At 40.0% G+C, this 21,812-nt stretch overlaps 1 protein-coding gene across 3 annotated transcripts; it reads right to left on the bottom strand.

Moving 5' to 3' along the window:
* Positions 1 to 531: 531 nt before the first annotated feature.
* On the bottom strand, positions 532 to 21,078 carry baiap2l2a (BAR/IMD domain containing adaptor protein 2 like 2a). Of its 3 annotated transcripts, XM_085453686.1 has the most exons (15): positions 20,735 to 20,860; positions 20,283 to 20,358; positions 19,119 to 19,205; positions 16,339 to 16,400; positions 16,149 to 16,220; positions 15,487 to 15,564; positions 15,233 to 15,376; positions 11,240 to 11,338; positions 8,103 to 8,169; positions 6,669 to 6,882; positions 4,601 to 4,666; positions 2,831 to 3,026; positions 2,236 to 2,320; positions 1,698 to 1,738; positions 1,306 to 1,323 (listed from the first exon to the last, which is right to left on the bottom strand). In XM_085453686.1, the coding sequence occupies exons 1-13, from the start codon at positions 20,786 to 20,788 to the stop codon at positions 2,237 to 2,239; spliced, it is 1,299 nt and encodes a 432-aa protein (XP_085309812.1). In that variant the 5' UTR covers positions 20,789 to 20,860; the 3' UTR covers positions 1,306 to 1,323; positions 1,698 to 1,738; position 2,236. The 3 variants fall into 3 exon arrangements, with proteins under 3 accessions (XP_085309813.1, XP_085309811.1, XP_085309812.1); XM_085453687.1 differs by lacking the exon at positions 2,236 to 2,320 and having other exon boundaries at positions 532 to 1,323; positions 20,735 to 21,078; XM_085453685.1 differs by lacking the exon at positions 2,236 to 2,320 and having other exon boundaries at positions 532 to 1,323; positions 2,831 to 3,023.
* Between the last annotated feature and the right edge of the window lie 734 nt (positions 21,079 to 21,812).

The following is a 21,812-nucleotide window of genomic DNA, read 5'->3' as shown; positions in this document are numbered from 1 at the left end:
TTCTTCGGTGCTTCTGCTCTACAATCCATGATTAATAGTGTTCTGTTGTGTTTTCGTATGCATATATGCTTTCCTTCAGAAGGGCTGGACTGCTGATCAAGACCACAAGTTTAAAGAAAGTCTGACTCAAGGTAACAAGACAGGTGGCTCAAGACCTTTGCACAGTACTGTGACTCTATTAATGTTATGGATTGTAAAGGCCTGGAGTGTGTACTGAATGCAGAAAAAATCTGAAACACTAGATTTGGCTGCTCATATGTACCCGTGACAAAAAGTATGCCTCTGTGGATTTTGTAGGATGAGAGTTAATACTTTTAAAACCATTAAGGGTTCATCTGTGACCAGGCTGCAGTAGATGCTCATTTGCCCTAAAATGTGCAAAACGCTCTGACTATTCAGAATGACAGATGGAGGAAGTAGAAAGAAGTGGTGAATTGCACTGAGGTACTGATGCTAGGAGCAGAGGCCAGATATGAGGTCGGGACTGAAACACATTTGGTAAAGTAACAATGCGATGCTATTAAGGTGGTATTACATTATCTTTTAATACATTACATTATTCAGTACATTCCATCTCAGGCACATCATCCTATTTTTATAAAATATTACATTAGGTGCCTGCGGTTATATCATCATTTTCTAAAGTACATTTGAAGTACAATTAATATTTATTTAGACTTAATATCACATGTTGAACATGTGGAGGAAGATGGTGAAGGTGCAATATAAAAACATAAAAAAAAGATAATTAAAGCAGCTGCATGGCATCGAGCACCCTCCCTGAGTTATCCTACATAATGAAAGATACACTTTACATTAACACAGTCTTGGCTCTGATTCCTAACATCAGCTGTACATTATATACATGTCACAGACAGCGATTAGTTATTTCCAAAAAGGACAAAGTTAAAAGCGTTCGCATGTCATCTCTTGGCAGAAAGACGTAAACATCACAGGAGAGGAATGATGATTTAAGACCCGTTGTGATCAATGCACCCACTGGTTTGTGTTACAGTGATTCATTCTTACTATTTTACAAATCATTTAATGCAAGTTTAAAAAGATCTGACATAAATACACACCTCAAGTCCTTATTCAGACTTGTTTCTTCTTTGTCCCATTTTGTGTGACAAAGGGGGGAAAAACGACTCGATTTTACCTCAGAATTTAACAGTATATACTGCCAAGGTCAAGAACGAACTGCTAAGCCTAATAAAAGCATTTATTTCAGGGTCACGATGTCATCTTCGATATAAACGTGGAGCCGATCGGTCATTGGTGGACGTGGGCTTCAGCTTAACCGTGGCGAACGGATTGGTACCCCTGCAATATACAAGGAGATAAGGGCAGAGGAAAATAAAAGTTGGGTTGTATGAAGGTTATAACCGGAGAAATGAGCATTACATTTTGAAAACTGTACAAACATCAGCTCAAAAACCTGAAATGAGAAGGACAGTCATGGTTTTCCAAATGCTGCTAACTAAAATGGTTTCAGCACTAGAATGCACTTCAAACTCTAATGGAAGCAGTGCTGTGCCATTTCAATCACTGCCCTCAGCTGTTGCTCTCCAATTGTACGGGTTCGTGATACACTTCAAGAAAATATCATTAGCTTTTTTAGAAGAGAAAGCACAAGCACTCCATTTTAACAGCCTGCCTCCAATTTGAAAGCAAATTTGAAATTATATTATTCTTACTTTGGGAAGAGCTGCGGTCGGGAGTCATTCACTTGCGATCGCTGTCGAAAAAAAAAGGAAAAAGAGAAAACATGATGAAGAAGGTACAGTATGAGATAGGGAGAACCATTACAAAGACACATGCACTAATGGGAGCTCAGCGAGATCGAGCTCTTGACCCTCTCGCCCTTTCTTTTTCACTTGGTCCTCCCACAAAGGGGCTGATTGATGACCTGTGTCAGGTTGCCCCACACGCATTTCGCAGTGGGTCCACAGTTGACACAAAGTGCAAAACTACATTATTACAGTAGTGATGGACTGTAAAAACAACAACAACTGAGAGCAAGCAAAAACAATCTGAAAATATGCTTTAAGCTCCTGGCACTCAAATTGTTTCTGCATGTTCCTAAAACGCAAATGCTATTCAGAGCACTTTCTGATCTCAGTAGCACCAAAGTGAAAAGATCATTTCTGGAATTATTTTCAGATCACGGCAGGGTGCTAAAGAGGAGCAAACGAGGAGCACACACACACACATGCACACAAACTCCAGGCTCACATCAGCAGCTCGAGCTTCCTCCCTGCATCCACCAGAAAGAAGGATGTGGTGTCATTGAGAACAGCACCTGGCCACAGTGCCCCTGCTGGACAGATGGGCAAATGCCACATTTGTAGCAAAGGTCTGCAAATATCGCACCCCATGAGAAGTTCCATCTCACTTGCCTATCTTAATTTTCTCCATTATCTTTGCACTCACATGCAGTTTTACATGTTTGCTGAGTCCCACACTTTTTCCCAGTGTGGTTTTTGAATGATCTTTATCATTAATAATCTGTGGGCTGGTGGTTAGAACTTTCTGTTTAAAACTTGGGTTAAGACCAAATGAACCACATATTTATGGGAAAAGGATGTACACAACTGTGGGAAAGATTGATTTTTGCAAGCGGGCAAATAAGAAATCATTGATAAATTATCAGCAATTACACATGCGTATAATATGACACCACCCGACTAGATATGTACAATTCACAGTGGAAGAATTAGATAACTAGTTGTAGCGTAAATCTCTTTTACAAAGACTGCAGATGATAGATGATAGGACAGAGGATTGACTGATATTCTCCTCGCTGGTTATTAATAACTGACTGTCATACCTTATTTTCTGAATTAGACATGTTTGAATTCATAGGTGGTGCCTTATTCATAGACTGCGAATGTGGTTTATTCAAAGATGGTGACTGCGGTGGCGGCGGCGGTGGTGGAGGAGGGGGCGCGGCCCCACTCTGACTGCTGACTCTTGGATGGTTGGGCAGGCTGTTCATGCTGCTGTTGCTCCTGAGAGTTGCTCTACTGAAATTATACAAAAATTAAAATTAGTTTGGAAATACAATTTTTTTTAAAAGCACCTGGACTTTTTAGGTCCTATTGATATAAAACCTGGTATTGGTATCTCAACGATACTTTGTTTCTGTCCTGTAAGTTCAGGATGTAGCCCACTGAAATGTGTTATATAAGTTATCAGACTTTATAATTTTTGTGTTGACTGCTGTGTATACTTCATTTATAGCTTGTAGCACATTTAAATCAAGGAACTTGACCCAAAGTCTGCAGTATAAAACACAACTACTAAAAAGTCCAGTTGCCTTTTTTTAAGCTCTTGAGACTACCACAGAAATACAGCATCTCTGTTTTTATACCCAACACCTGATCCCTTTCTCTCTCTTATTCACAAAAGCAGGTCTTACTTATTAGCCGAGGGATGGATGGATTGAGTTTTCACATGAGATGCACGGGCCTAGCTTTGGTGCAGTTGATAACGTTCACATTTAGCTGTGACAGACTGTGTGTCTAACTGAAAAAGTTTTACTTTAGCAGCTCCTGCTGAATTTCCCCACAGCAATAGGTCACCCAAATATTTTAAGTAGTTCACCTATTATTTCAGACCATGAAGTTTCATACTGACCCTCTTTTAAATATGTTGGCCCCAAAAACAATAGGGACAGCCTTGGGGCAACTACATCATGTTTTCTGCATCACGTTTGAAGGCAAACATTGTGCATGAGGTTTAGTTTAAATCCATTATTACCTGCTACTATTACAGAAAGGAAAGATATACTGACTGAAAAGCAATAAACGCGAAGCATCCTCCATTCTGAGCAATACGTTGTTTTTGTCATGATATACCAATACACTTCTGTAACAACCACCGATTATAGCAACATGACGTGACATTTGACAATAAGAGGCACCGCTTGCCACAAGGGCTGATATACTTTAAACTACAGCAGGGCCAAAGTTTGTAATGGCACTGGGGAACAGACCCAAGACCTTTCTAGAACTTCATTCGTTCCAGCTACAAGTACCAAATAGGATTGTGTTTAAACAAACTTATTAACAACAACTAAAACCACCCACACATGAAGAGGAATTATACTTCTGGGAATGAAATGAGACTGAAAAACAAGGGAGACGAGACAAAAAAAGGAGACAGTGGTGAAAGGAGCAAATAAGTATGATTTTGTATAATGCTAAATAGCTAATTAGTGCTAGCATAACCTTGAATGTAGGAGTGAGAGACACTTGAATAATGTAACTTCCACTAGCCCCAAATCATGTTGTTTACTTCGAAGTTTAAGCAAGTTGGCTGGGTATCAGAGTCTGGACAGCAGGAGTTAACTTGTTAGTGTAGCTAGCATGCTGAAAGAATGCAGATGCTAGTAGCTGCAGTATTAATACTTCAAAATCAGTCAACTCGATCTTGGGCATTATTACCATAATGCACATGCTCTCTGCCAGTTAGAGTAATTTTTACATGCTGTTTTGTAGGACTGCTGGTGGTGTCAGATTATATATAACATAATGGAGAGAAAACTCTAGAACTGTTGATCACTGATGATCAGTCAATTTAATGAGATCTTTATTACCTGGGGGTGGGTGACACTGGTGGATCGTCCACTGCTTCCACAAATGAGGCTGGAAACCATCCTTGACTGAAATCAAAAGGTGACAGAAAGTAAAAGCTACAGTTGTTACGTGTTAAGTGAAAGAAATACACATATAGGAACATGTAACGACTTGTGAGCCTTTTAGTACAAGTGAGTTATGCTTTTAGTAGTTTTTATCGATGCTAGCTGTTAATGCGGTTAATGCCAGTCAGTCAGGTTGGAACTTTTGCCTTTGGGTAGCATCTGTGTTCAAGTACAGACTAAATATTTAATTTTGTTATCTTTGCTTCATTCAGTGCACTTTTTTCATTTTTCTTTCTTTCTTCTAGTCTAATATTTTATTCCTGTATTTTCTATTCATTCATATGTTGGCATAGTGAAACCGACCCTTCTTAAGTCAAAGGAGCTTGCAAAGAAAAGCGTCTGGACTTCTATAAGTTGCTTGAAGACGTTTCACCTCTCATCCGAGAAGCTTCTTCAGTTCTAAGGTCAAATGGTGGAGAGTCCCAGATATAAACCTAGTGGGAGTATCCCCCCACAGAGGGACAAAAGGACCCCCTGATGATCCTCTAATCGCCTGAGCCAAGGTGTAAAACTGGGTGTGGGTCCCAATCAGCCAGAGTTTCGGGTGTGTTCATTGTGAAACCTGGCCCCACCTTATTAAGAACGCCTCTTTGCGTTCTTAAAGTCAGCAAAGAGGCACAGAAAAGAAGACCAGACACCAGCGAGGGAGGATAAGAAGGACAGACGCAACAACATTGTCATCCCCTATGTAGCCGGTGTATCTGAGAAACTCAGGAGAGTTTTCTCCAAGCATGACATCCCGGTGCATTTCAGACTCAGAAACACGCTCAGACAAAAACTGGTTCATCCGAAAGACAAAACGCCAAAACACAGACTTAACAATGTGGTGTATGCTGTACAGTGCAGCGAGGAATGCCCAGACCTCTACATTGGAGAGACCAAACAGCCACTTCACAAGCGCATGGCACAACACAGAAGAGCCAGCTCCACAGGACAAGACTCAGCAGTCCATCTGCATCTTAAGGATAAAGGACACTCTTTCGAGGATGCCAACGTTCACATTTTGGACAGAGAGGACAGATGGTTTGAAAGAGGAGTGAAAGAAGCCATCTATGTCCACTGTGAACGACCATCTTTGAACAGAGGCAGGGGTTTACGACACCAACTCTCTGCCATCTATAATCCAGTTTTGAGATCCCTTCCCAGACGCCTTAACGCCCACTCACATCCTGGGCCATCTGATCTCAGGAATTCGCATGATAAGGTGGGGCCAGGTTTCACATGAACATACCCAAAACTCTGGCTGATTGGGACCCACGCCCAGTTTCACACCTTGGCTCAGGCGATTAGAGGATCATCAGGGGGTCCTTTTGTCCCTCTGTGGGGGGAAACTCCCACTAGGTTTATATCTGGGACTCTCCACCATTTGACCTTAGAACTGAAGAAGCTTCTCGGATGAGAGGTGAAACGTCTTCAAGTAACTTATAGAAGTCCAGACGCTTTTCTTTGCAAGCTCCTTTGACTACGATGACCTGGATGACTGAGAACCTTCACAGACATACGACCCTTCTTAACTTTAACAACTACTGCTTGCACGAATTCTAAGGACTACACATTTTCTCAACACGCAGAATGTAGAACTGTCCAAATTTGTTGAACTTACATAACAAAAAGCAGTAGAACAGCAAAATATATACACTGTGTGTTCTGATAAAAGATTTCTAGGTAGTTTACAGACAATCTTGATGAGTAAGTAGTTATATGTAGCAGAGCTATGCAAACAAATTAAGATTTAATGTGTGTTTGGAGTTTGCTTTTGCTTATTTCTAAATGGGCTAGAAGGGCTTATGAGGCACTATCTCTATGTCTACAAATAACCCCATTCATTTTGTACTATGCTAAAATTATTACTTTTTTCTTATTAAACTGGCCTATGTCATCTGCAAGCAAATGACAGGAATGGACACTTTGCACATCCACACATGCAGTCTCCACGCAGTCACAAACTACGATTTTTTTTTACCGTGGGCTGTTGTCGGCACGTCCAAACAGCCAGCCGTTCCTGGGCTGTTGGACCAGCACATTAATTATCTGTCCCCTATTGAAGGACAGCAAGGTGGGGTTGGAGCCAACAGGCTGGTGGGCCACCCGGGCCTTCATGACTCGTCCTCCACCACCACCACCACCTCCTGCTGAGTCTGCTCCGAAGCGAAAAACGCTTCCCTGTGGAGACGGGGCTGGAGGAATGACAAATGAAACACGAAGGTACGAAGAGAACAGTTTGTTAAGCTGATAAACTTTCTTGGCAAAGAAGAATCTCTGGTGAAATTATTAATTAAAGAATATTAATGACTAGATTTTTTTTGTGTGTGTGTAACTCAGAGGGTTAGGAGATTATTAAGTGTCTTACTCCAGGCGCAATGCTTTTGTTTTAGCAGCGGGGTAATTCATTGAATTATACTGAATAAGCTGATGTTATTTTCCCCACCAGTGAACACTGGTTACAACCTACATTATTTCGCTACTGTTGTTTATGTTCTATTTTGATAAATCATTACTCCGTCTATTTTTACTCTAAGCAACCAAATAATTAGCCTTTTTTCAACTGAAAGTACAAATGAGGAGCCATGAACGTGCACGATGTGCAACGTTATTAAGAGGGCAATAAACAGTTAGAGAAAAAAATCGATAAAAACATCTGGTAGCTGTAAGCATCATAAGCACTGATGAATAGCCATGATGGGATGTGAATATTTAACAGACAAGCATTAACGTGACGGGAACACATTTATTTTTAAGTGGAACTAAACATCAGATCACTGAAATGGGTTTTTCATGGTGGCTGTGGCTCAGGAAATAGAGCATGTTGTCTAATAATCAGAATTTCGGTGGGTTCTCCAACCATGTGGGGCGATCGTGGCTCAAGAGTTGGGAGTTCGCCTTGTAATCGGAAGGTTGCCGGTTCGAGCCCCGGCTTGGACAGTCTTGGTCGTTGTGTCCTTGGGCAAGACACTTCACCCGTTGCCGCCTACTGGTGGTGGTCAGAGGTCCCGGTGGCACCAGGGTCCGGCAGCCTCGCCTCGGTCAGTGCGCCCCAGGGTGGCTGTGGCTACACTGTAGCTTGCCATCACCAGTGTGTGTGAATGTGTGTGTGTGTGAATGGGTGGATGATTGTGTATAGTGTAAAGTGCTTTGGGGTCCTTAGGACCAAGTAAAGCGCTATACAGATACAGACCATTTACCATGTGTGTCAAAGTGGGTAAGATACTGAACCCAGAGCTTTCCCTGATGCATTGTTTGGAGTGTGAGTGAATCTTAGGTTAAAAGTGCTTAGGCATAGATAAAAGCTAGAAAGTAGAAGAGCACTATGGATCATAAATGCATCACTTGAACACCTAAAAAGCTGATGTTAAGTCTATTTTAAAGCATTGTAGTTCTTTATTAATCCGCTGCTCACCTCTTGATGGTATTTTGCCGAGGGGCATCTCGTCTCTGCTCCTTCTGATCTCCTCCCTCATTCCCACCTGTATGAACATATAACAAGCACAGACTGAGACTATATTCAAATCTGTTGTCATTTTACTATTCGTGTAAACATGAGGTACTGCTGTTGTTTTTGTAGGAAAGAGTAAACTAAGAGTGGACTAAATAAGCTCAAGCCTGCTGGAATTTCAGGTGCAAACAACATTTCTATTAATGTCAGAATCAGAATACTTTATTAATCCCGAAGGAAATTATAGATCTGATGTCCAATCACTAATCTCTCAAAGGTTTTTGAGAATCCTCTAAATCAAACTATACTGACAGCAATAATTGGGGTCGTTTCAGTCTACGCTGACCTTCCACAATAAAAAATGAATACTCTGCCATTTGTGTCTCTGATTGGTAGATGACTAATTTTCCTAAGAGGAAACATCGCCCACATAGACTGACAGGATTTGAGGTATGATGCATTTTTTGCATCTGATTGCTTGAGGGGATGTAGATGACAAATTTTAGGCCTGGTAGCCGTTCATTTCACGTGCAATGAGCTGAAAATTGGATGTTTTATGTAGACTTTACCATGTGAAGTAAAGCGAAAATTAAAATGATAACTGACCTGTCTTAATGAATCGTTCATGTTCATTTTATAAATTTTTTTTTTTAAGTTCTCCTAGGTTCTCATTAATATTATGTCCCTGTCTTGCTTCTTTTTTGGTTTCTTTTCTGCTGCTGTGGGAGCTTTTTTACTTGTTTTGTTCGATATGTTCTTTGTTCCAATCACTTGTACATACTGGACTTTTTTATTACAAACCCAGTTCCAAAAGATTTGGGAGGTTGTGTAAAATGTAATTATGATTTGGAAGCCCGTGTTGTATTCACAATAGAACACAGGGCGAGATTAAACTGCATCATTTTTTAGAAAAAGATTTTGAATTTGATTGCAGGAACATGCCTCAAAAAAAGTTGAGACAAAGCCGAGTTTACCACTTTAGCTTTCTCTTTTCTTTTAACCACAGTCTGTAAAAATCTGGGAACCCTTGAACACAAATACCCACAGATTCTCAGAATCTTTAGAGAATAAAAAAACATTATTCTGAAATTATCCCACAATTTTCAGATATTTTTTTTAATTCACTGATTTATTTTTTTTTAGAATGGTAAACCTCTGCCCCTATAAGATGCTGTTTTTCTTATATCCAGTCATGTGACTGACCTGTTGCCAGTTGACTTAATCGGCTGAAAAATGTTCCTGCAGATGTTTTCTCGCAGTACAACTTCATTTTCTAGCTTTTTGTCGACCCATCCCAGACGTATTGCTTGTTGTTAAAATGGTAAATGGTAAATGGCCTGTATTTATATAACGCTTTACTAGTCCCTAAGGACCCCAAAGCGCTTTACATATCCAGTCATCCACCCATTCACACACACATTCACACACTGGTGATGGCAAGCTACATTGTAGCCACAGCCACCCTGGGGCGCACTGACAAGATGAGATAAATTTTCTATGTGTATTCTGTTCTATTTTGAATAAAATATGAATTTCTGAGATTAACAAATCATTGCATTCTGTTTTTGTTTGCATTTTACACTTTACAGTTTTGTTTCTTTTTGGATATAAAAAAACCAATTAAGTATCATAGCATTTCTGTTTTATAATAATAATAAAAATAATGGATTGGATTTATATAGCGCTTCTCAAGGCACCCAAAGCGCTTTACAATACCACTATTCATTCACTCACTGGTGGAGGCAAGCTACAGTTGTAGCCACAGCTGCCCTGGGGCAGACTGACAGAAGCGAGGCGCCATATCTGGCCAACACCAGTAAGCAAGTAGGGCAAAGTGTCTTGCCCAAGGACACAACGACCAGGACAGAGAGCTCAGGGATTGAACCGGCGACCTTCCGGTTACAGATGCGATTCCCAACCCCCTGAGCCACGGTCGTCCCAATGACTTCACTACCCATAAATTATTCATTGTGGCATTTTTGAAATTACAGTTGTTGAGTGTTCACTATTTCTTGTGAAGGTAGTTTACTTGTGATAGCAGCTGTGGCAGATTAGTTTGCACCAGCGGGCCAGGAAACAGCGATTCATTTGAGCTTAAAGGAATAGTTCCACTTTTACTCACTGACTGTTAGATGAAAAGATTTATTGCACACTACAGCCAGCAGCCAGTCAACTTATCTTAGAAACATGGAGGGAACAGTGTGGCTCTGAAGTCAGTATACACATAGATGCTTTTTTTTCCCTTTTAATTTGTCAAACCTGACTCACAGGCTTTTCTCTGTGATACACTGGGATAAATCCCTTGTCAGACCAAAACAAACACTGGATCAATGCTAATCCTCTGATTGTTATTATGAAAGCATATGTGGGATATGGTGGTTCACTGGCATGTCGCCTTCCAATGAGGAACAGACCAGCAGGGTTTATCTCAGGGACATCTTTGGTCTTTACTTCAATAGTAATTGCAGCTGTTATTACAAACAACAATGTGGTTTTGATTTGTGCAATTATCTTTGGTGGTAATAAATCACTTTACCGAACTCAGAGACAGAAAAATGTGCACATATTTGAATGCTACACAGGGTTCAGATAGCTTTAAAAATGTGTGCCGCATTCTTCAATTTATAACTTTATCCCTCCTCTAAAGGTTTTCTGTAATTGTGTTTCATGCACCAAGTGTGATTCATTTTGAAGATTTCAAATCAATCAATGCTAACCACCAGAGGGCACTCTGGTAACAAAAATGTTGTGCTTTCCCCCACAATGGCGTGCCTTGGGTCTGATGTTATGCATTTCTCAGTGGAGATAACTCACAGTTGTATCGCAATTGGATTTCTTATCTAATATGTGGCTCATGAATTCAGTTCTACTCAACAATGCAATTTTTAAACTTTCAAGCGGTTTTCAATTTTAAATTTCCCAAAATAGACTTTAAAGAGATTCACTCAGTTTTCCACCCCAAAGACAGGATTATACCCCACACAGCTGCATATTTTTGGAGTTGTGGAAGTTTCATATGTCACTGTGGCCCCAAACCTTGCATAAATAATTCAGTTGCTAGGGTGAGTCACTGATATAGACACACTTTCTTCTGAACTCACAATGTTGTCCAAAGTTGAAGGTCTGTGGGCCTCCGGTTGTCTGGTGGCATCAACCTCTTCTGTCCAGGCAGCAGCTTTCTGCTGGAGAGTAACCCCGTTCTGCAACACATCATCATCAACACACACACACACACACACACACACACATGCAGATAAATATTTTTCCCCATTAGTAAGTGAGGATTAACACAGTTGCAAGCTTAGGTCAGAGCAGCTTATTTTAATACTCATTTGGCCAAAAAGAGGAAACTGAACACAGTCTTCAGAGTGATGCTATTACACATACCATTCGTACAACTTTTGAAAAAACAAAATGTAGGTTTAAATCAACGTGGTTTTATTAGTCTTGCCTTACAAATATGCCACCAGCATGCCTTTCTGTTTACAAGACCAAAATCTGTTTCATCTGGAAAGGTTAAAGCTGTGGCATTAAAAGTTTGTGAAAAAAGTTTATGCGATTAGGCAATAACTGCCAGATGGGGCCAACTTTTTGAGCATAAGCGACAAACAAAACAAAAAAACAAAAATCCCAACTTCTGATTATGAACTCAGCAAAAACTTTTGAGTCTCTGAACTCAATATTTAATTTCACATCTTATTTACTACAACTTGATATTTATTTTGTAAATCATGGCCCCGTTTTTGGTAAAATAGATATTAATGCCAGGAATGCTTTTGGGAATTCCCTGCGATTTGTTAGTTCAGGGGTCCCCAATCCCAGTCCATGAGGGCCGGTGTCCCTGCAGGTTTTAGATGTGTCCTTGATCCATCACAGCTGATTTAAATTGATAAATTACCTTCTCACCATGTCTTGAAGTTCTCCAGAGGCCTGGGAATGAACTAATCATGTGATTCAGCTGTGTTGACCCAGGGTGATATTTAAAACCTGCAGGGACACCGGCCCTCGTGGACTGGGATTGGGGACCCCTGGGTTAGTTGCTACTGAATAGCTGTGCAGTGTCTGCATTTTCTAAAAACCAAGTTGGTGATGCCCGAAATGTTTGACTTAAAGCTTCAAGACAAAGGTCCACATTCGCTACATCTGTGCTTTATATGCAAGCTATGTTGCAGACATAGTACACCCCAACAGGAAAATCCACCACGCCTACCATGTAAGGTGCACAGGCACAAGGAACAGAAAAAGGAGCCCAAGAGGGTATGTTGCAAAAGTACCTCCTATCTCCTTTTCTAACCACTTGTCCTTGACCTCGATGACATTTTTACTGTGGTCAATGACAAGCGGTGTGTAGGAGAATTCGTATGGAAGCAGGACATGAGAAGAGCAGTTTGCTGAGCATCCAAACGACCCTTGTCTCCTAAAATGATGTGAGGTCACTGTGTTGAATCAACAGTGTGCAGAATATGAACTACAGAACGCACGTCTTACTTCACCACAACTTGTTCTTAGCCTAAAGCTTCAAAATGAGAATGACGTGAAAACTAACACTTCATCAAAAAGGTTGGAACTTTAAAGAGAGAGCATATAGGGCCAGATTTACAAAGATTATATGGCAGCCCAAAGCCTTCTCACACAAAAAGCTTTTGGATTTACTAACAGTTTTGTGAACATCGTGGATATTTTTGGTTTTTGTTGTTTTTTTGAGTTTTTTGGCAGCTGGCCTGTGACGTATGTATGATGTATCTGTGACGTATATTATGACACACGTATTTGCAAACGTGATTTACTCACATTTGTTGTGTGTTATTTATTGTAAATTGCACAAAATCTACCACAAAGCCTAATGCCTGTCGTGGTTGTCATAGTTGCTTCTCGCGTCTTTATGTCGAACAAGAGGGGTAAATTTTATCAGACAAAGTGTGTTATTGGTATGGATGGATGGCTCAAAAGTTTGTTCTGTCCTAAAACTCTTGACTCATAATTCACCCTGAGTAATTAGAGGCTTATTTCTGCTTGTCAGTAATGCTGGTATTGTAACACAGCAGATCAGAAATTAACTTGACAGAGCTGTTTCTCAGCAGTGCGCACACAGTGAGTGATTTCTCTCCAGTCTTTAATGAGTAAAATTGAAATGTTTGTCAAAAGCTTTTTGCAGCTAATAATGAGATTATGTCACTATGTTAGATGAATACTCAGAATGTTACCTTCGTTAACACAGGGCAGCTCAAATTCTGATGGTAAATAACATTTGTCATTCTTCTACACATCCTATAGGTCAGCTGTTCCACACAGATTTCAGTTTTATACAGTGTAATAGTTTGTAATATTGCAGCTCTCCTCTGGATAAATCCAGCTCTCCGCCTCAGTCTCAGTCCTCAAGACTTCAAACCCAGTGCCAAGAGGTTTCTAACAGAAGAGTTATCCCTCATATCCTTCAGACTCCTCCACTGATCTGACCTGCCTCACTGGTTTCTGAGAGTGGAAACTATACACGCGCCTATGCACTGTAATATTTTGGTTAGTAGGCCCAGATAACTCTCTCTCATGCTTCCTCATTGGGTCTGGGGCTGCTCTTGGTAGAATGCTGGTTAGTACTGCGAGACAACAAAGACAGCATCATTTAAACCAAACTAAATTCTACGGACGCTTGAACGCACTTCAATTAATATAGCTCATAATCTTGATTTAGAAAGTTGATATAGATCAATGTTGTGTAAGGCAACAACGGGATGAGAAGAAGATTATTTTTTACAGCAGTGTTATGTTCAGAGTTCAACTGTGCATTTAACTGTTGTTGAAACTTCAACATTGCTCAGCAGGTTAAGGCTTGAAATGGGAAACACAATTATAATTCACATTTACATGATATGCTGTCACTTATGGGATGGTGTTTACTCCTATCCTTTCATAAAGGATGGTCCCAGTGTTTTCTGTGCTAAAGGGGGTAATAAAGGAAGTAGTGGAGCTTATTTCTTAGGGACCAGGAGAATTGGAACATTTCTTATTATGTCTGCCGCACAGACACTTACGCATCACTTCACTCAGTTAGGAACCTTCCTGAACAAAATGGACTACTGGAAGGTATCAAGTGATCCAAACAACAAACTTTCCAGATCAAAATCTGATCAGCTGCAATGAGCCTGTTCCACATGGCCCAAACCCTCATAGGACCTGAAGGATCCCCTGCCAGCACCCTGGTGCCACTAAACCCACGGGCCTCCTTGTTCACATCATGTTTAAGCTGCTTTGGTGGATTTTATGCTCCCCTCCCCTTGTGTTTTTTCCTCTTTGCTTCTTCTCCTTTGCTCCTCTCTCTCCTCTCTCACTAGTCTCCTCCAGTATGTCAGGGGGAGTAATTGATCCCTTCCCTGGCAATAATAGTAACTATAACTGTGCTCCTGTCATGTCAAATCTATTATTAAATTGCATGAGATAATCTGTGGTTAAATAGTAACTGTGTCTCTTTTGAGCTCCGGCTTCATTACATCTGCTGATTTAATCTGACTTTCATGATTTCGATCATTCATGAGCATCTTTCCTCAGATTCTTTCTCTGTTATTCATCTACTGCATTTTAGCATCTCTTTGAGCAGCTTTCAAACTGCTGATCATAAAGGCATACAGCAGAGTGGCCACATCTTACTTGCTTATTCTCACATGACGGTAAGATTAGTTGTTATGAGGTCATATTTAATATGTTGCAAGGGTCTGTTTTGTACAGTAGTAGCTATTTATCTATTCCTGTTGTAGCATACGGTTCAACCAACATCTGCTCAACAGGAACAACTAACATGAAATGTTGGTAGAGCGGTATCATAAAAAGTGAAACAAATATCATAAAAGTGAGTCCAGAGTTCAAAGACACAACCTGCAACCAGGCTTGCTGTAGGAAGCAAACCTGCTCTTGAACTTTAAAAGTCTGACAAATGGTTATAAAACAGGATGACCTCACTCTGGGGAATTATATCTTATATCTTATCTTATGTTTCTCTGACATTCATTAGTAAACTTCATCTGCGAAGCATCTCCAGTTAGTAAGCCAAAGTGAGCTATAAATATTAAACTTACAAATGCTATTTGAAGTAAGTTGTATACCTTATTCATGAGTTTGGTGAAGGACTCTATCAGGCCACAGTGCTTTTCTGCCAGGAAGCGGTATCTTCTCTCTTCCTCCTGCAGAGCCTGGTTATGGCTCTCCCTGAGGAAGTCCACATACTCACTACCACCCTGAGGATACGCCTAATTGACAGAACATGGATACAGAAAACTGTACAAGGACACATACACAAACAGCAGTGCTGAATTTCTCTCCAGTGTACTGAAAGAGTACAGGAGAGAAACGCACAAACCTGGCTGGGTCTCCTGTTCAGTCTCTCCAGAGCTGCTGCCTGGCTGCGGAGTTGCATTTCATACGTTTCCCTGCTGCCCTGTATGAGAATGCATATCACACCTGTGTAAAACCATCTCAAACGCTCAGGTATTTACATTAAGTTGAAAATCTATTTGTAGATTTAATTTCCAGCTTGATTTTTTATTTTATTTAATTTTTTTTGGACTCTACTAGAGTAACTTTGTATGATTCACAGTTCAAAATAAGCCTTTTTTAAAAAAATAAATAAAAATACTAGGTTACAGCCCTGCCACTCAGTCCATCCTTTATGTGAAACAAGCTGGTTTAGTTTGTTGCCTTTTTAGGCCACCCTGGCTTGAAACCAGCGTTCTTCTGACTGGCTGCCAATTGCAAACAGAAGGTTTGAACAGCAGGTGTGTTGGGCGCCGTTCACAGCCAGACCTCTGACATCAGACAGATCCAAGAGAAGATAATCTGAGCTGTTAGAGCAGTTTGAAGTCTTCTGGGTCACTTTGACATACACTGACCTCATTATTTTTAGCTTTGGCCACGTTTAGCATGAGCACCATTGTAAGCATATATAAGAGGGAAAGCATAAGAGGTTCAGTTTACCCTATCCTGTCATACTCTTACAGTCCCTTCTGTTTTGTTCTTACTCACCAATAAGTAATCTCTGTCTAATCTGACATTTTTTTCCATGGAGTCAAGAACCTCCAAACTGAACCAGCGGAACTGAGAAGAGACAAAGAAAATAAAGTTACCCTAAAAACATGGAAAACCAGGAACATATTCATTATATCGTAGTCAAACACCATGATGAGCAATGAGTGTCTACTAATATGTAACTTACTAATCCCTCCAGTTCTAAGGTGAGTCTTCGCTGGCTCTCAGAAACCTGAATCAGGACATCTCCTGAAAGATGAGTGGATTATAAATATATAATATCTTTACAGAACAAAAACATGAAATTATATAATGTGCATTTTGACTTCCAAACTCATCAGGTATCAACAGATTCAAAACCAGATTTATCAGTAATGATAAGCAGGTAAAACATGTTCTGTTGTTGCTAATATAAGATCAGACCATCATGACTCTAAAGTCCTTTTTGTGTCACAGATACTGAATGATCTCACAACTCACTATTACACAAGTGGCTGATTTCAGCTTTGTGTTGCTCCAGCCTAATTTTTTATTGTTTTATTAACCCAGATTATGTTTCTCTATGTAGGTGCATGTAATAACACGATAACTCTAGCCAAATTAAGGAACTGTATTTCTTAGTCCATTAAAAATAAAGCAGATGTTGACCAAAGTGTTGCACAGCTGATGGAGAGAAACCAACATAATGGCTTTGACAGTATTTTGGACAATTTCCACTTGTGAATACAGCCTAGAGTAAAGCCGAATAAAGACTCGTGAAGGAGTAAGCCAACCCTGAAACTATAAATGTTGGCAGCATCAGAGGCCCACCTTTCACTGTTAACAATTATGGAACTACCATTATATTAGCAGGTAAAGAAATGCTGTAAGAGTTATTTCAAAGCGAATCCATAAAGACGTGTTCAAGGCTGTACTAACAGTGATTCAGAACAACAATAAGGAAACTGTATTTATGAAAGGAGACTGCTCCAAAAGGGCAGCACGGTGGCACGGTGGTTAGCACTGTTGCCGCACAGCAAGAAGGTCCTGAGTTCAACTCCAACATCAGGCCGGGGTCTTTCTGTGTGGCGTTTGCATGTTCTCCCCGTGTTTGCGTGGGTTCCCTCCGGGTACTCCGGCTTCCTCCCACCGTCCAAAGACATGCAGCTTGTGGGGATAGGTTAATTGGATAATCCAAATTGCCACTAGGTGTGAGTGTGAATGGTTGTCTGTCCCTATGTGTTGGCCCTGCGACAGACTGGCGACCTGTCCAGGGTGTACCCCGCCTTTCGCCCTATGACAGCTGGGATAGGCTCCAGCGCCCCCCGCGACCCTGAAAAGGATAAGCGGAAGCAAATGGATGGATGGATGGACTGCTCCAAAAGTACATAGCTACAGTACAATGAAAAGTATTTACCTCCTTGTTCGTTTTTCTCATAATTTGTACACTGTTTCTCAGATAATCAAACAAATTTCAATATCAGGCCAGTATAACCCGAGTAAACCCGAGTGCTTGAGCTGTAGGTCACAAACTGATGGCTGGGCAGTCTTCATCAGTTTTTGGGCCAGGTAGGTTTAGATAGCTTTTATCCCTTATTACAGGAAAGCCAAACTCATTTTCCATTGTGGGCCACATACAGGACTGGTAAAAGTATAAATTGCTATGGTACAAAATAAAAATGAACTTTTCTTTCATTTAAATATTTGTCTATTACGTGATTACATTGGTGTAGTATTAACAGCCATAGCCAATGTCTATGTAGCAAAAACCTGTAAAACTTAAATATTTAAGATGATTTATTTAAAAAAAAAAAAAAAGATCATTTATAAACTGCATTCTGTGCTGACTCTAGTTATCTCTGTCTAATGATAAATGACATGATGATCTGAAATGAGGTAGTTTGCTAGCTCTGGAAGTTATTTTCTTGCTAACCCTGTTGTGTATATTACAGTTTTCCTAGTGTTTTACTCTTTGTGGCTTTATAAAGTGTTCTTTACCACTTTGTGTGGATGGCTGGTGAACTTTCATTTTTGACTCTTGGGCTTGAGGACCAGTGTAAGTGATTTGACTGTTACTTACATTTTTATACAGCTTCCTTGTTACTATACTGAATTGATTTCTTACAACACCTCTACTTCCTTTTTAATGAATCTCTGCGTAATCGCAATAGCATCCTGAAAGTTTCGCAACTTCTTCCTGAGAAACCTCAAAGGTCAGCTCCTGCTGTCAAGATTTATTGGAGTGAAGGGTAGGGGATGGACCTAAACACTGATAAGAGCTCTAACCCAGTTCCATCATCATTTTCTAGCCTACTGAAACATTGCAGTACATTCTGGAAATGTTCGACTTATTCAGCAGGGAGACTATATCATTGTACAGTGTACAGTAAGAGTAGACTAATGATCCAGTTCCTACAAGGTCTTCAACTCCAACTGTCATACCGCTGACATAAAGCAGTTAAGTGAACGGAGCACGGCCCGCAGCCTGTCTTCATCTATTATTCATGTCCCCCGCTGACATCTGACACCCATCTGCCAACATTCTTAACTTACATAAAAACTCCCTGAAACATACATCAATTTAGCTTTGAACCCATCCAGCTGTTATGAATTAGAAATTAAAGTTTAAAGTTCTGCCACATTCTTCACTTGATTTGAGCCCAATGCAAATATTAGGTGAGTCTAAGCGAAATCTTTTAGTCCTTGTGTGCACTGACTGTTGCAAATGCTGTGAAATGCAGTGCCTTCAATAATTTCAAACACTATGTTTAACACACACATCAAAGGGTATGCTAATCACAAGCACACATTACGCATGCACAGCAATTATGAGTGCAATAAAATGCTGCCTCGGGGAAAACTGGGGTCCTCATGTTTTAATGTGTTTAATAAATGGCCACAAATACATCACAGACAAACTGCTCATATCCTGGTGAGGTGCAAAAACGTCTTTGCGTTTCCACTCATCAGCTGTGGATTCTCACATACCTATGGAGCGTGATGATGCCGTGTGGAAAGCTCTCTCCCCAATCTTTGAAAGTGCGCTAAAGTAAGCGTCACTTGTCGCAGCAAGAGCTGAAACACATACACACAAACACACACACACACACAGCACAGTCGTTTGATGGTTTTCTTTAGCACAGTTCATTTTCCAGATATGGCACTTCAAAAGCAGATGCTAAATATAAGAATATGGAAAATTATCAGCCCTATTTGTATTCAAATGTAACGTTTATATACCCAGGTCCTCTGCCTGTAATGTACCAAATGAGTGGTTGAACAAAAGTATGCAAAACAGTCTGAGAGTGTGAGACTGGCTCATTTCAAGAGTGAAACATTACTGATTGTGCTTTATTACTGTCAGTCTGCATTTTATAAAGTGACGCTGGGACAGTAAAATTAACAAGTTCTAATTTTGTCACTTCCTGGTCTTGGTAAGAGCTCAGTGACATGTTATAAGTTTCAGGCTCCGCCCTGAACACACACAAGAAGTTTACAGCCCCCCTTTGCGGCTGACAAAGAGACACATCTTAATCTAGTTCTTATGTCTGCAGGACTGTTGATGCACCACTGCTATTACTGATTAATTCTTGATACAATAATTGTGCTGTCTACACAAACACATTTAACTTAATATAATGAATATCATTTACATTTCATCATTTTAAAGATCTTCACATTAATGCACCAGCAGTGGGATGAGTGATGAATATGATGTAGGTAGCTGAAAGACAGAGTTTAATCCTGGCTCTGCAATCAGCTCTTCCCTTTCTTACAAGACTTATAGAAAACATATAGAGCTACACCTAAAAAGAATCCAATAGTTCTATATTGAACAAAAGCGTCATTGTTCCATTATGTCCACATCAAATATAGTGGTGGAAGCGTGTTTGTCTGCTGATAATGTAGTCATAACAACGTTGGTTGGTTACAGACCCATAACTAAGGCTGTAATAGCACCAGGATATTCCCAAAGCATATGAACTTTGGAGTTGCACTCAGATAGATACCTGGCAGCTCCCAAACTGCAGTTTATGGCAGTTATAAAGATAGTTTTGTGATTTTTCCCCAAAATAACATTTAAAAAAATTAGCAGCAGATTTTTTCTTTGTTTTTGCTTCCATACATTTGTTCTTTTCTTTCAATACTTACTCTTGAAGGCTTGGATGTAACTGTTCCCCAGTGAAACCAGTTTCTGTAGGCCTGGGTTGAACTCATTAATCAAGCTCTGTTTACAAAAGCACACACACACACATATGCACAATTACCACAGCTTCTTTTGAGTATTGATAGCCAGAAAAATGTAACAAACCCACTTAAAGAGGAATCAATACAATTAATCTTGAACTCAATTTATATTTATGAGCACACCCGCTCTCTCTCTCAACACTGGAGCCTCTGCAACACAAGATTCAAATCTCTGCTGCTATCAATTGAAAGCGAATGCTCGTTGAATTCGAAAATGGCATCACGTTTTCCACCTCAGTAGCCACGAAATGTTTCCATGTTACAAAATTTGCCCCAGTTCCCCAAAGAATCTCTCAAGAGGAAATCAAGTTTGTTTAATGCAAGTGCGCGGCCCACACAAAGTATCTGTTTCTTACCGAGTAAATCCCCAAGGTGGAGCGATGCAGCTGATCACTATTCATTCCCGACATGTTTATATCCAGAATAGTGCAACTGTGAATTGAATCCAGAGAAGGTCTGCAGGCCTTAAATCTCTCTGAAAAAGTCCCACAACCTCTGAAAGAAATGAGAGTTAGATTGGGTGTGGAGCTGAAGAGCGAGGGCAGCTCAGTGAGGTGGTAATCAACACCAGTATGGCCTGAGAAAGATAGGAGTAAATAATTAAACGTGGCCCAACCATAAAACACACTGACACATGCTTTGTGTGTGCTCAGGTGGGTGTTACCTGAAGTGAATGTTTTATTCAAGACTTTAGTACATATCTGCTTTCACAAAGTGTTGGAAATGATTAAAATAACCTGTAAAATTACACTGTTATTATCATATAAAACCATATTTTTTCAATATAACAGAATAAATCCAACAATTTCTCTCGGAATTCAAGGATTTTCCTTTCCTGCCCCAGATCAAGGCTAACAGTTTCCTCATAGGTACGTATTGATAGTTTATCTATTGTACAATTTCTTACAATAGCATTTTTCAGGCGCTAGTTTTTTCTCCTTTTCTTCTTGGATTAATACATATACCAGTTGATTTTTATAGCGGCAGTGTATATGCCTTGTAGGATGTAAAAGCGTTGAAAGCTTCTTGATGATTCTTATTTTTAGTGTTTATGAAAATGAATGAATGAACCTGTTTCTTCTCAAAGCAGCATTATTAGCTATGGAACTAATGTCATTTAAAGAAAGAAATATATTATTATGTCAACTGAATATTTCTTTTTTAAAATGATTGACAGAGTGCTCATATCCACCTTGATAATTATACGTTAATGTAGTATCCATGGCAAAAATTAAGGGGACAAATTGTTCAGTTTATTAAAAGTCCATATGCAGTATTGGATGCTTTGGATTGGGTCCCCTGGGACCTCAACACATTTGTGCTTTTAAAAACACTGATCAACACAAACAAAATGATTGGCAAAGTCATTAAAAAATGAAAAAATAAAGAAAAAACACTTATCAGACATGAGAAAAAACATACTTCTGGTGTCTG

Source organism: Copadichromis virginalis, linkage group LG4 (assembly GCF_057382275.1).
Source record: "Copadichromis virginalis isolate Kocher_CV1m ecotype Utaka linkage group LG4, C_Virginalis_male_GT1.1, whole genome shotgun sequence".
NCBI classification, from domain to species: Eukaryota; Metazoa; Chordata; class Actinopteri; order Cichliformes; family Cichlidae; genus Copadichromis; species Copadichromis virginalis.
The sequence above is the reverse complement of the archived record's forward strand: the minus strand, read 5'-3'. Positions and strand labels throughout refer to the sequence as shown.

Excerpts from the sequence above, each read along its gene's own strand:
- baiap2l2a (XM_085453687.1), bottom strand. The coding sequence starts at position 20,788 with ATGTCGGGAATGAATAGTGATCAGCTGCATCGCTCCACCTTGGGGATT. Across the intron at positions 16,221-16,338 it reads CCTTAGAACTGGAGGGATTA|TTCCGCTGGTTCAGTTTGGA; the intron begins GTAAGTTACATA and ends GTCTCTTCTCAG. Across the intron at positions 4,667-6,668 it reads CGTGCCGACAACAGCCCACG|TCAAGGATGGTTTCCAGCCT; the intron begins GTAAAAAAAAAT and ends TTTTGATTTCAG.